Genomic DNA, 15,241 nt, shown 5'->3' on the forward strand with positions numbered 1-15,241 from the left:
TTCAATAGCCTTCAGCTTATTGATGAAGTCGGTGGTGTCTCTGGTGTAGCTCTTTAGGTTGATGACCATCGGTTGTAGATAACGGTCGATAAACTTGCCAATCGGTTCGTGGATTGAACCCCTTGTAGATACAATTGGTCGAAAAGGTGGATCCATCAGGTCTTTGTGAATCTTTGGGAGCATCGTTAGGGTGGGACTCCTAGGGTGATCAACTATCAGGTATCGCCTGGTTCTTTCGTCAATAATGTCTTGTTCTTTTGCTTTGTCTACAATGTCAAGTAGAATAGCCTTGTATTCGTTGGTGGGGTTGCCCTCAAGGGGTAGGTAGGTATCAGTGTCAAGAACATGTTCTCTTGCTCTACGGTTGTAGAGATCAGTATTAAGGATGACTAGGGCGCCTCCCTTGTCGGCTTTCAAACATTTTATATTTGAGTTGTTGGCGATGTTTTTGAGTGTGTCAAGGTCCTTATTGGTGAGATCTTTTTTTAGTTTGCTTCCTGAAGTTGATTTTGGCGATGTCTTGTCGTACAAGAGTCTCAAAAGTGTCAATGCTCTTATGACTACTAGGAGGCATATAATTACTGGAAGGTCGTAATCCGAGTAGCAAGTCTGGTTTGATTTCTTTGGATGGTTCCAAAACTCTTTCAAAAAAATGCTTAAGTCGCAGTTTCCTGGTTAACTTAAAGGTGCTAACTTCCAATTCAAGGAGGTTGGTATTGCTGGTAGGAATAAATGATATACCCTTCTGCAGAACTTTAGTTTGGTTCATGGTGAGGTTGGTGTCTGAGATGTTTATTACTAGCCATTCTTCCTCGTTTTGGGTTTGCCATGTGGTTGAGGTGGGGTTTTTTCGTTGTTTTTTGTTTGTCCTTTTGCCCCGTCTGGGTCGTCGGTTCTGTCTGGGCGTGACTCTAAAAAAGGCACGGCGGGTGTAGTGGTTTGGACGGTGGAGGTCGTTGGTGTTTGTCCAGATTCATCTCTAGGTGTCGTCCGCTGGGTTGGTTGGGATCTTGGGGGACGGTTGGTATGATCGCTGTCAGAAGAGGAGGTGTCGGTGTTTTGAGTGTATGGTCTGTTCCGCCGACGTTGGGCGTAAACTTCCGCCCAGGTATACACTTCCCCAAGCTTATAATCTAGGGTATCGCGCCGAAATTTGCGCAATTTCCGTTCATTGATCTCAGCGGTGTGGCGGTCTATTTGTCTATTGATGTCTTCCAAAGTAGTGCTTAATTCTTCCGGAGTGAACAAATCCTTTAATTCACTTTCAGTGATGGAGATTTCAAGCGTAAGTTCATGAAGAATGCCAGACAGTTCTTCGATTATAAGTAATATCAAATCCAAACTGCACTTGTTTAGAATGGCGTACCATTTTTCTAAAAAGGCTTTGGAATTTTTACATAGCGAGGGCTTAAGGGCAATCCGGAGGCCACGGGGAATGCGGAGCGCCTTATGGTACTTGATCAGGGTGCTTGCGTGGAGTTTTTGATTGACGCGACGTTTGGACAGGTAGAGTAAATGCTTGACGCATTGTTCCTTTGTTCTGCTGGAAGGTGTTTGAGTTAGGTCATCGTTGATCAGCGCATAGATCCTTTCCGTTGCTTCTGGATCAAATGCTAGCGTTTCAGCATGAGCTTCGGTGGATTTTGTAATGTCGTCGTATTGCATGGTTGCTGTAAGATCAGGTGGGCGTGCTGCCAGCCGGACGGACAGTAGAAGGACTGAATCAAAGTGAAGAAGGGCTTAGGCGCACAGCATCAAGTTGAGAGATTAGTTAATGGAGAAGCTGATGGTGGGTTAGAAATTATATAAAGGTGCTCCAACAGGCGACGCAACTGGCCGAATGCGTCCACTGATGCTTAAGATGAGTGTGTTACGGGGTACGTAGGCACATCCCTGTGTAGTGGGCACACTTATGGAGTTCAGAATGGCTGACTCAAAAGAAAGTTCAATGACAAGAATAAATGGAGAGTCCACACGAAAGTGTCATCATATGGTTGATTTTTAGTGATTCATAAGTTCTTGTATTTGGAGCGTTACATCACGCAAAACAATTGAATGCAATCCAACAAAGTTTTTCAGAATGTGCTCCAATGCATTTCGGACTGTAAGAAGTCCTTTGTCAAGGAGCGCTGCGGAGGGATACAAAAATGCAACTTAGATCAACGATGCTAGAAGGTGAAATTCATAACGTGAAAAGCAATGTGGTGTGATAATGGATTCAACATGCATGTTCGGATAAGTCAGTGAGTTCAAACGGTGTCACCCGTATCATACAAATGAGAATGGTGGAAATTAAAAATATGCGGGGTGTCTAGGAGGGGACCGGTGAATGTGCAGTTAAAAACAGGAGCGTGACGGCGGGTAAGTTTATCGACCGTTATCTACAACCGATGGTCATCAACCTAAAGAGCTACACCAGAGACACCACCGACTTCATCAATAAGCTGAAGGCTATTGAAATCAACGAGGATGAAGAGATTCTGCTGTGTACGGCTGACGTCAAAAGTTTATATACCTCCATCCCCCATGCCGGTGGGATCGAGGCCATTGAACAAGCACTATTGAGATCCGACATCACGGACACCATGAGAACTTTCATTTTAGAACTTATGGTTTTTACCCTTTACCATAGCTACTTTTCCTTTGAAAAACAATGGTACCTTCAGATGTCCGGGATGGCCATGGGCAATTGTGCCGCGCCCACGTACGCGAATATTTATATGGGCAACTTTGAACTTGACCACATACTAACGAACACCGACTGGAATGCCAACCTTAAGCTATACGCACGCTATATAGACGATCTATTTTTTATCTGGAAAGATTCTCGTGACCATTTGGAATCAGCACTACATGCTTTAAACTCTAAAGATGACCGGATCGAACTAACTTGGAGCATTTCTGATAAAGAAATCACGTTCTTAGACGTATTAGTGAAAATTACCCCTGAGGGCATCGAGACAGATCTTTATCGAAAGCCAACCGACCGCAACAATACCCTCTTGTATAGCAGCTTTCACCAGGATTCCCTAAAGAGACATTTACCATTCAGCCAGATGCTCAGAGTCACCCGAATTGTATCCAATGAGGACAAAAGAGACTCTCAACTTCAATCAATGGCCAGGAGATTCTCGACTAGAGGGTATCCACATGACGTCATTAAAGAAGCTCAAGAAAAAGTAAAATTGATTCCACGGTCAGAAGCTTTAAAAAGCAAAAAGAAGGATTCAACCTCCAGAATGGCACTGGTCTCCAGGTACTCCACCTCAAGTAAGATCTATAAAAAAACCATCCTAAAACACTGGCGCATCTTATCATCGGAACCAGACTTTGGCGATCTGTTCAAAGAACCTCCCATCTTCGCGTACAGTAGACCGATGAACATTAAAGAAATATTATCCAAACCAACAGCGACGAAAACCCACCACACGGGCACTCGCCTTGTCACCATTGCAGCAACTGCAACAATGTCATTGTAGGCAACACCATGAATCACCCCATGAGAGGCTTTAACATCAACCTCAATGTAGACGCCACATGTGATTCAGCCAACTTAATTTATCTGCTTAAATGCCCATGTGGAAAGTCCTACGTGGGAAAAACCAGCAGAAAAATTAAAATCAGACTTAACGAACATAAGTCAAATATCAGGACAAAGAATACTAAATCAAATGTGGCTGTTCATTTCAATGAAGCCCACCACAGTGTGGCACAATTGAAATACCTTGTACTGGAAATGGTTGCCCACATTGAGGGCAGGGATAACAACAAGACCCTCTTACAACGAGAAACCTCGTGGATTTATAGACTACAGTCTCTGAAACCTTTTGGCCTCAATGACCGAACTGAACTCAGTTGTTACCTGTAATTGTTATGTTTTGATGCCATGTCCTCTGTTCTGTATATACACTTCTCTAGCCACCACACTCCACTTTAAGATGGCCGCCCTCACTTCCTTTCACTTTGGTGTCCTTCGTCTATTTCAATGTCACTCACCCTCCCAGCGAACTCCGCAGTAACTCCGCGAAGTTCGTGATACTCGGTCCACCTCGTGAACCTCTCCACAGTAAGTAACTTGTCACTGCATGCCCTTCAGCGTTTTTTTGATTCTACGCTCCATGCGTTTGCCATATCTTATAATCCCCCCTCCTGCTTTGCAGCACTGATGTGAGCCTTCCGCCGAGTGCGTTAATGTGAGACCCGTTTTACTTTTTATCACAACCCTTCTTTGCTTGCATCTGCATGACTTACCCGCCGTCACGCTCCTGTTTTTAACTGCACATTCACCGGTCCCCTCCTAGACACCCCGCATATTTTTAATTTCCACCATTCTCATTTGTATGATACGGGTGACACCGTTTGAACTCACTGACTTATCCGAACATGCATGTTGAATCCATTATCACACCACATTGCTTTTCACGTTATGAATTTCACCTTCTAGCATCGTTGATCTAAGTTGCATTTTTGTATCCCTCCGCAGCGCTCCTTGACAAAGGACTTCTTACAGTCCGAAATGCATTGGAGCACATTCTGAAAAACTTTGTTGGATTGCATTCAATTGTTTTGCGTGATGTAACGCTCCAAATACAAGAACTTATGAATCACTAAAAATCAACCATATGATGACACTTTCGTGTGGACTCTCCATTTATTCTTGTCATTGAACTTTCTTTTGAGTCAGCCATTCTGAACTCCATAAGTGTGCCCACTACACAGGGATGTGCCTACGTACCACGTAACACACTCATCTTAAGCTCTTCTTGTTGCCCTCACACACCCGAAGGATGTCATGCTTCATCATTGGGCTTTGCTCCTCGTCGGGCCGGCACTGCAATGCCCTATGGGTCCCCCATAGGGTCTCTTTATCGGAGATCTTTTGATAAAGCTGTATGGGTGCGTTGGTGTAATTGGCATGAAGTCCTAAAGGGTGTATTAAAAAGTGACTGGAGGAAGAGTGATTAATTTTATTAAGTTGATCCCTCTGTTATTATTGAAACAAAGTGTGTGGTGCTGCTCTAAGGGGTGTTATGTCCCTTGGTAGCTGGGTCAACCATATGTCCCTAATGGGCGTATGTTCTGGTCCACATGTTTCGAGCTTTTATGGTCTCAGGAGGACATCCAGAGCGCTTCGTCAGGACCAAGTAAGAAAGTTAAATCTACAGTGGCCCGAATGTTTCAGTGCCGCTGGATAAATGGAGGGAGTAGAACTTCCCTTAGTAATTAGGGTGAGATCAGTGAGGTCACTTGAGAGTGTTCTCTCAGTGCATCTGGGCTGCATCACCTGTGTGCCGCTCCCCCACAGGTAGAGTAGCACATGACAAGAGTACCTCTTACTTCTATTTCTTTCTTTCTTTCTCTACGAAGGAACAGTGACTCCCTTTTGGTATAAGTTTAATTTTGGGAGCACAAGTCACTGGACCTCTTAACTTGCTCCTAGAGCCCCCTCTTGATAAATAGGATACATACAAAATCCACCAGAAAGATTTTTATGGGAGGTACGTAACTTGTTCTTTTGTCCACTGAGTAAAGTAGACCTAAACTCCTGCTGTGGTGTGTGAAATGTCCAATATATTGGGCAGGCAAAAAATAGTAAATGCAGATGTCAGCCAACAACATGATCCACAGATTTGTACCCTGAAACGTTTCTAGCAAGCACTTCATAAGTAGTTCTTATTGTTTTAATATTCGTACACCAAATATAAAGAAATAGTGCATATGAAACAACCATCACGAACTTACAACTTTTTAATTATTTTATTTTACCTGGTGTGCCTCTTGTCAAACAAATGATTATTGTATGGTTGTGTGGCAACTTGACTAGCGAAAAAAAAAAACACTATACTGAGACCATAGAAGGATCCCATGTAGTGGTCAAGAAAAATACTAACGCTAATAGTGCATGTTTTATACGTCCTTTGCCTTCTCTGTCAGCGTTTTGATACAGTGCTTGTGTAGATTACCAATATCCCAATCAGGAGGGTCACGCTGGCTTCACATAGCTTGACAGTGTTGTAATATTTCATGATTATCTCTTATTGTGAAATAGTTTTTTTATCTCCAGTCCCAGTGTACACAGAGAAAGAGGTGTTCACTGTGGCAGGCAAGTGTAGGCCTGTGTTTCTTTTCAGCTAATATTTTCATTAATGTTTATTTCCCAGACAGCCCATGGTTGTTTTGCGACCGGCTACGTTTACTTAGTGCGGCTTATGAAATGTTGACTTATTTCATGTGTAAATACACAGCATTTTTTGCGTTTCATCATTTCACATATCAATTTTAGTGAGATTTGATTTTAATAGTGCCAAACACGCTCTTAGAGCAGTGTTTTCTGAAGTAGGAGCCTTCACTGCAGATATGCCAAATGCAGTTACAGTCCTTCTTCCCAAAGTATACTTAGTTAGGGTTGCCCAGAAACCCAGTCTTCAGCATTCAGGGATGTCTATTTAGTCCCCATAGAAACAACCTTGCCCTCTGTGGCCGAAAATGGACTGTCGAGTATGCCCATTCTATCTCATGGCAATTTCTTAATAATGATTAGATTTTTTAAATGATTATATTTTTACCTTTTTTTAATTAATTGTTTAGCAAAATGCTTACATGAAAGCTTAACATGTTTGTCTTATATTGAAAGGCTTCCTGGATCATCAACCTTTTATATCTGGAAAACGTGGACAACTTGCCTTTTCACATACCCGTGCAAAGAGTGGCAGTATAGATTCTGAATTGCAGCTTCTAGGCACAAATAACCATCGACAAGACAAAGGTATGATTAGCAGTTACTCACATTTATCATCAGACTAAATGCCGTAGACCAATTGCTGATATTTATTAGGTTGTAAATGTCTGTTTCTGCGCAAAAATTCTTTCTTAAATGCACATAATATTTATGCCCTTGTTTTCCGGTTTTCGACCTTAAGTGTTCCTGCTGCTAGTGATGAGACCAGAAACTTCTATGACTATTTTAGTATTGGGATACACTCCACCCACAGTTCCATAGTCAGTCCTGTGTGGACTGTTTCCTATTCACGTACTTCTGTTGAATGGTGACCATTCTGGGAGAGCACATGCAGACCTGCACCCAGCCACAAACTGTGTTACAGCTGTACATTTTCTCTGATCATGCAATTTTTCCTCAGAACACGAGTACTAAGCCCCCAAGGGTTACTAACCTTTTTTGTCTGGAAATGCCCAAACTCTCTCTAGTGGTGATAATCACTTCCTTGAAGGGCTAAGTGATGTCTTCCATATGGACAATGAGGGGAAGTGTCTGCAAAAAAGTATGGGGGCGGTCTAGGTGTTAATCAAGTAATTAGTACGGTGGCAGATGGTTCTGACCTTGCGGCGCACAGTAATTCCCATGGTGTATGCGCCCGATGTTCATCATGGCTTCGTCTTGCAGTTCTGCAGCCAGCGGCACAACAATGCATCCTAAATCTACCTTTCAGGCTCCCACATGGATGATGAGCTGGAAAAAATGAAAACTGAGTTGGACACACTCAAGACTGTTGGCCCAGAAAAATGGAAGGACTTCCGCCAATGGTAAATGCCTTATGACAGACGTCCTAGCCATTAAGTTATGAAAACCCCTCACTGGGTCCACCGCTAACAACAGCAGCAACACGCTAGATCTCACTACCTACCCTGCAGGTCAATTCGTGGACAAGGAGCTAATAGACAACCGCCAGCTTCCTCCAAGACCCCAGGAAAGCAATGAGGTGTCACTTCCTCTGTCACTGTTATCGACTCCGATTGGAGTGGGGGTGGCTGACTAGGAAGCATCAGTGAACATCTAAACGAGTGGTGCAACATCACCACCGTCAACTGGATGCTGAAACTTGTAGAGAATGGGTACGCACTTCGTTTAAAATCACAACCTCCGCAAGTTCCACCATCAAAAACCTCTTACCATCAGCAAAGACTTCTACAAAATGAAGGCTTCAGTGTACTTCCAAAAGAGGCCATAGAGGCGGTCCTCCTCTCAGAGAAGAGGAGCAGTATTCTCTGTATTTCCTAGTAAAGAATAAAGGCCCCAACAGAGAAGTCTTACACATTCTGGACTTGCACCTCCTAAACAAATGCATAAGGAAGCAGAAATTCAGAATGCTTGCTCTTCACCATACCAGGGGAGCTGGATGCGTTCTATCACCTTCAAGATGCCCACTTCAACATCTCAATTGCCAAACATTACCAGTACAATCTGTAGCCATTCGGCCTGAAATCAGCTTCGCATACATTCTCCAAGTGCATGCCTGTTGTAGCAGCAGATTTACAAAGGAAAAGCCTATTTGTCTTCCCATACCTAAATGACTGGCTGGTGAAAAGCTCCTCTCCAGATAAAGCATGGAAATGTTATCATGTTTGTATAGAGAACCTCCAATCCTTAGGTTTGCAAGACAATACTGAGAAATCCATCCAGATCCGAACGCAAAGACTGCAATACCTAGGTGCAACCCTGGACACAAAAATCGCAGTTTGTATTTCGGGGGAGAGATTATTCTCAATTGTACCCATCAGCCAGACAGTTTGTTTCACTACTTGGGTCAATGGCCTCATACATATGCCTAGTCCCCAGTTACTAGACTTCCTGTGAGGCTTCTCCAACAGAATTTGGATCAGTGGAACCAATACACTGACCATTGGGACAAAAGACTCACTCTACCACAAGTGGAAAAGAGTTCTCTACCGTGGTGGTCTTAACTGAAAAATCTACTTATCGGTGTCCCGTTTCACCAGGACACTCCTACGCAAACGCTCATAACAGTTTCATCTCTTCTGGACTGGGGGGTTTACATGTGTCACCTACTGACAGCCTGTGGTCCGCCAAAGAGCAATTATGCCATATCAACGTGCTGGAGCCGCGGGCTGTCCATCTAGCCTTCAAGGCCTTTTATCCCTCCATCCAAACCAACACGCTCGTGGGCCAAACTGACAATACAGCCATGATGCACTATCACAAGCAATGGGGCACTCACACTTGCGCTCTATCTCTGAAGTGCAGGCCATCTGGAATTGGCTCATAGTGAGAAAGCTGACTATCTCAGCAGATGACCTGCCAGGAGTGCACAACACACAAGCAGGCTTCCGCGGCGAAAGATACAACTGGATTCTGCATCACAACATCATACAAGACATTTTTTGAGAGTAGGAGGATCTGCAAATAGGCCTGTTTGCAGACGAAGGCAACAAAAAAAACCAGACTTCGCATCTAGGTTCTACCTACCAGCAACGAAGAGGAATGCCATTTGATCGACCGGTCCAGGACATTTCCTCCCATTCCCCCGATACTGACCGTCCTCAACAAGCTATAGCGAGCCAGGACCAGAATGATCCTCGTAGCTACAGAATGACCTCAACAGTGATGGTACCCGGATCTCCTCTACCTGTAACAAAGACAACCCCGGAGACTGCCATGCAGATTGGACCTACTCCACAAACTCGGAGAGAACATTTTCCATACCAACCTTCCCTCGCTGAACTTGACAGCATGGCTCCTGAATTCCTGCAGTATGGACATTTAGGACTTTCGCAGGAGTGCATGGACATTCTTCGGGGGTCCGGGAGGTTCTCAACCAAACGCTCTCACTGCTTTCAAGTGGAAGAGATTTTACATGTGGTGTATTCAGAATGATTTCCATCCTATTTTGGGGCAAGAGGATTTAATATTAGCTTACCTTCTCCATTTAGCAAACTCTGGCCTACAATTATCATCCATTAAGGTACACCTTGCAGCCATACCTGCTTACAGAAAGTCCCCTGCACAAAGGTAATTTTTCTTTATTCCTGTAGTGAAAGATTTCTTAGAGGGATTGAAAGTTTTTCTCACAGCTGTGACTTCAGCCGACTCTTAGGTCTTTACTGGTGCATATTAGAGAGAACATTCTATCCATGCTTTGTAAAGGCCAGTCTGATTAATTCCTTCACAGTTGTGCAGGTGGTAGTGATTTGTTTTTTTTGGGGAACAGGTCTTAAAAGGTATGTTTCGGCTGGTCTCCTACATTGAAAGCGCCACCAGTATCAGAGCAGACTGCTTAAGCAGGTGTCGGTATTTGTCACACGTGTGAGGAAATTCTAGCGAGGCAGTCTTGGAGGTCTGGCGTCATCCAACCATGTAGCCCATGCCCTACACTATAATGGGATATTGTTCTGGATTGGCTATGCTTTCCTTCCAAGATTTCTCATTCAAAGGGTGTTTCAGAAGATCTGGGTGAGGCCTGGGTGTATTATATGATCCTAGATGATTTGCCCTGACCTTGCTAGATTTGGTGTTCCATAAAGGGTCAGTAGGTGAAATATGTGCCTTTTAAAGTGCTGCATAGTTTTTGCTCTTATTATAAACTATATTGATCTTTCAATTGCCATTGCTGTCTTTAGTTGCAAATATACACCACTCTGTTACCCTTATGGTTAGGTCTACACTACATAAATATCTTTAATGAAAAGTTTGCATGTTTACTATCAAAACATTTATTGACATCTTGCACACACTCCAAGAGTGCTAGCTTATTACTAATGTATTACCAATAGCAGTAGGGCATCATCTTTTCTTTTCAACCATTCACAGCCGTTCATATAAGCCCATCATCTAAGGCTTTTTGCATAGAGAGGGCTCAACTTTTTCAGGTGTGATCGGTGTCTCCAGATTCCTCCAGGAGTCACCTTGCAGGGGTAATCCATGTGCATGTGATATTCTCAGCTAGTTTTGGAAGATCACTTTGACCTGTTTAAGTATCAAAAATTAAATGTCTGTTAGTACAGTTTTGAAAAGTCACAGTCTATGAACAAAGCAGTTGAGTTGTGCAGAACTTAGTAGTTTTCATTGCCAATCATGATGGAGGGCTTTGGAGGTCTGGAGTTAACTAGGTTCATTTAGTAATGCATAGTTAATAATGGGAAGAAATGAATAAAGAAAACCATGGATTTTAATTTTTATTTAATTATTAATCAACAATCAATAAGCAACTCTGATATCTCAGGATGTAAATGAGATTTTGCAGCATGAATCTTTTCTGAATTCACACGCTGTGCATTATTCTGCAATCTAGTGGTTGGGTCCGGAATTGTTGTATTTGTCCTCTTTTTGTTTCCTTTCTTAGTGCGCGTAGACATATCACCATTCGGTGTCCTCCTGTAACATCGATGTGTTTCCTTTGGAAGCTCCCACCATTGGTCGCCATCTTCAGATTATTTTTTCCGCCATTGGGTCTGGATCGTTACAGAAGGAGCACCAGCAAGTTGGAGTGAAGAATCGACGAAAATAACAGGAAAAGAGAGAAACTTAAAAGGACGACAAATCATGGTTCTGCAAGTCGAATCGAGGTGCTGGAAGCTCCCGAGAAGAGAAAAGAAAGCTTCGTCGACAGAAAATGCATGTAGAGGGGGCTCCCTGTACATGTAATGAACAAGACACCATTTGCCTTAATTGCCACCATTAGTATGCTCAGAAGGACCAGCATCCGGTCTGCAATCTCTGCTTACCAGTGGATCATCGAAGTGAAGATTGCAATGCATGTTCGGCGTTTGCCCCGAAGACGTTGAGAGTAAGAGAGCGGCAGAGAAGGGGCAACTACAACATGCAAGGCCAAAGTGCTGCACCAACACAGACATCGACATCCAAGTCGCGGAGGTCGAAAAGAAGACCACAAGAGGTAAGAGAAAAGTTGGTCTCAAACAGCACACGAGTCCTGAAAGGCGGACTAGAGCGTCCTGAAGGGAGCATCTGTGTCGAAGCACTCGACGACCACCGTGGCGTCCCAGAAAAAACAATCCGTTGGATCCTCAGACAAGGAATCCGTAACAGTAAAGACCCTTGAAAAATCCAAGGAGTCGAAAGACGATCATGGAAGAGACGCATCGGCGTCGAGACAAGCGGTCAAAAAGTGAAAAACCGGGCACGACGCATGAGTCAACGGGCATGGCATTGTCGACCACCAAAAAGAGGCCTGAAGGTTTCGATGCTGAAACGCAACCAGCGGAAAAGACTCAGTCAAGCGCTAAGAGAAAGTCAGAGAGTCTTGATGCGGAAACGCACGCTTCGGAGATCAAGAAGACAAAGAAACCACTGGAAGCTGAAATGGGTAGTTTCTTACAACGTAATAAGGAATTCGACTAAAGCTTGAAGCAATTCAAGATATTACCGATTATCTTGACAGAAAAAGAGACAGGTGTCGAGGAACTAGAGCCCACGATAACGCCTGAACCGTTTGAGGACCACAGAGAAAAGTTATTTTTCAAGGAAGAAGATGAGCAAACCAATCTGGAGTCCGAAACCTCAGAGGTTCAAGACCTATAGTGGCAAGATCTCGACACAGACTCTCCTGAGGAAGCTGTCGACACCTAACCTTCGAGACCTTCCCCTCCTGACGACATTGGGATATACAATCAGGCCATCAAGAAGGCAGCAGAGAACTATGGGGTTCAACTCGAAGAAGAAAAGCCTCAATCGTGTTTCTTACTTGAAACATAATGCCTACGCAGTCAAGAAGCCAATTCGTTCCCATGCTACCAAGCTTGCTAGACTAGGGAAAAGAGGCATTTAAAGAGCCTGCCACATGTAATGATGGATTAGTCTACCTGCAGATTCTTCACCTTTTGAATGTCTCAGTCTCCAGTCTGGATCCTGAAATGCGTGATGTCAATGGAGCTACAAAGCTTCTCTGTCGGTATGATGTCCGTTCTCTTCTATGGGACAGTTACAACCATGTTCAACAACGCAAGCAATGTTCAGCACTTAAAAAAAAAAGCCATGAGCCCCTCTAGAGTGTTGGTTTTCTCTAGGAGTCTGATGGCCTATTCCATAGGAGGTATGCCGATGCCCTGCCACTCAGCGGCCTTCACGCTGATCCTTCCCTTGACTACGGTATTATGGGTGAGTACGGCTCTGACCCCAACGCCAACATCAGGATCGACACCGTACAGTGATGTCACAGCCACTGGTCGTTGTGCATCCTCCTGCTTCGGAGTCTGACTCCAACATCAAACAGCAGTGCAGTCAACGCCACCAGTGCCGCAGACATCACCGGCACCGTAGAGGACATCGCCCTAACCACTGTCTTCACCTCCAGTGGCACCACTATAAACTTAGCCAGACAATCTGCAATTGATATCTTACCAGCCCAGAAGACAAGCACAGGGACTGTTAGGGGAAGAAAGATACTTCTTCAGGGATACCGACCATTAAGGCGACCCCAGTGTGGACGATGGCACATTGGAAACCAGTTTTGCAGGATTGAAAGATGCCAGTGAATTTGATACCTTTCTGGGATGGGAATTGCATCTCTAATGGGGTTTCCCCTCCTAAAGTTGATCTCCTATAATGCAGTCAGCAGAAAGGCAGCGGACATGTTGGACCTTCAGCAGCCATCGATAGAAGCCAAAGCAAACATTCTAACCAGATCTTGCATTCCACTTCCCGCACTGCAGAATCATTGCTTCCGTTCAAGGAAGCGTTGACTGAGCCTGTATTGGCAATATGGGAAAAGCAGCCATCTTCTGCTGCCATTTCAAGACAGCTGCCCGGCGATTTAAACCAGGTGTGGTGATCCCACCTTCTTTTCAGCTCATCCCTCTCCGGAGAACCTACTGGTGCAGGATTCTTGTTCATCAAAGCTGACTCCAGGTTCCTTTCCCTTGCACATTCGGGCAGGGGATCAAATTAAATGGAGCAGTTTGCTAAGAAGATGTTTTAAGCAGGGAGCATGGCTCTCACGTCTATTAATGCCACCTGTCTTTTTGGTAGATACATGCCTTGTTGGATTCAGATCAAGCAGCCATTGCCACTTTATTGGATGACCTGCAATCGAATGTTATGTAGCTGATTGGGGATGAACATGCTGCTGTTAAGCAGAGGATGCATTCATGCTTGAATAGTGATTATTCAGTGGCTAGTACCATGGGGACAGCATCTCCTTCCTCTGCCTTGCCTGGTTACGGAGTTTGGGGTTTTCACAAGATGTACTGTCTACACTGATGGATCTTCCTTTTGACCGAGCTCTTCTCTAAGTGTAAAAGCCGTCTCTGCACTGGAGAGATTTAAGGACACTAATGCAATGGCCAGATCTGTTGGTCTCCAAACCCAAACCAGAGAATGCGGTCAGTTTTGGAACATTCATGGTTTCAACAGGGGCTTTTCATTTGGAGGCTGTCAGCAGTTCGCCAGTTAGCAACAACAGACAAACCCCTTTACAAACATAGTAGAGGGCATTGTAAAGGACGAACATGGCCACTAATTCTCCCTTTGTCTTCTTTTTCCCACCACCACACGGAAGCTGCCCTAGTTCCTCCTTACCCTTAGCAGTGTCCTCCTTTCCACAAGCTTGGAGGGCCATTACTTCAGAGTTTTGGGTTCTGCAGATTGTGGAACTGCCGATTTCCCCCCTCAGCGCAGAGGAAGAGGATGACTCGTCCTCTCTCCCAGCATACCAGCCAAGTTCTCAGTTCATCTTCTCTAGTGTCACGGATTCAGGCAAGTAGAAACTCATGGATGAGAAGAGCAAGCTCCTAAGGATGCTACATCCACCTTGGTCTGCTCCAGCTCACGCCTTAAGTCCACGCCTCATGTGAGTATTGTTGCTACCCTCAAAACTCACAAATGGCTGCATGTGGGAGCCACGCACTACCCCTCTAGGTGTTCTGTGCCCAAGTTGCTGCCACCTCCCGGTGCGACACCATTCTCTAGTGCTGGTCGACACCAAAGCAAGGCTTTGGAGTCATAAAAAGCCCTTCCAAGGGCCTCAATCCTCTGGTCGGGGGACATCCGTCTGTGCCGCATCTTGGAGACCAGCTTCATCTTCTAGGCCAAAAGTGCAGAGACCAACTTCTGGTCCGACACGAACTCTCCACGTTGAGGATCACCCCATTCACGAGAGGCTACAGGTGCTCAACGAAAGGCAGAGGAGTATGATCATGCACTGGCACAAAGGCAAGATCTCTGCTTTGGATAAGACCCTCCCTAAGAAATGCAGATTTACTTTTGAGGAGGCCTACCATTGAACACACCTTGACCCCTCTTGCCTGCCAAAATGCCTAAAGGCAAATCACCACCACCATCATGGTCTCCAGAGTCATCGTCATCGCCACTGCCGCAAACTCCACCATGGTCTCCAGAGTCATCGTCGCTGCCACCGCCACCACCTCCACCACCACCATCAGGTCTCCAAAGTCATTGTCTGATACTGGCAGTCCTAGCTCTAATTTCCCCCAGCCGAGGACTTTATCCCATTCTACACAGATGCTCTGGGGA

The 15,241-nt window shown here is 44.7% G+C and overlaps 1 protein-coding gene across 1 annotated transcript in view; it reads left to right on the top strand.

Moving 5' to 3' along the window:
- The window catches only part of TOGARAM1 (TOG array regulator of axonemal microtubules 1), a 778,500-nt gene that overhangs the window by 187,044 nt on the left and 576,215 nt on the right, over window positions 1–15,241 (top strand). Inside the window, exon 3 of the mRNA XM_078659754.1 lies at window positions 6,635–6,766. Within this exon, the coding sequence (XP_078515880.1) occupies window positions 6,635–6,766 (132 nt within the window). The remainder of the gene's footprint in view (window positions 1–6,634; window positions 6,767–15,241) is intronic.

This window comes from Lissotriton helveticus, chromosome 9, assembly GCF_964261635.1.
Source record: "Lissotriton helveticus chromosome 9, aLisHel1.1, whole genome shotgun sequence".
Lineage (NCBI taxonomy): Eukaryota > Metazoa > Chordata > Amphibia > Caudata > Salamandridae > Lissotriton > Lissotriton helveticus.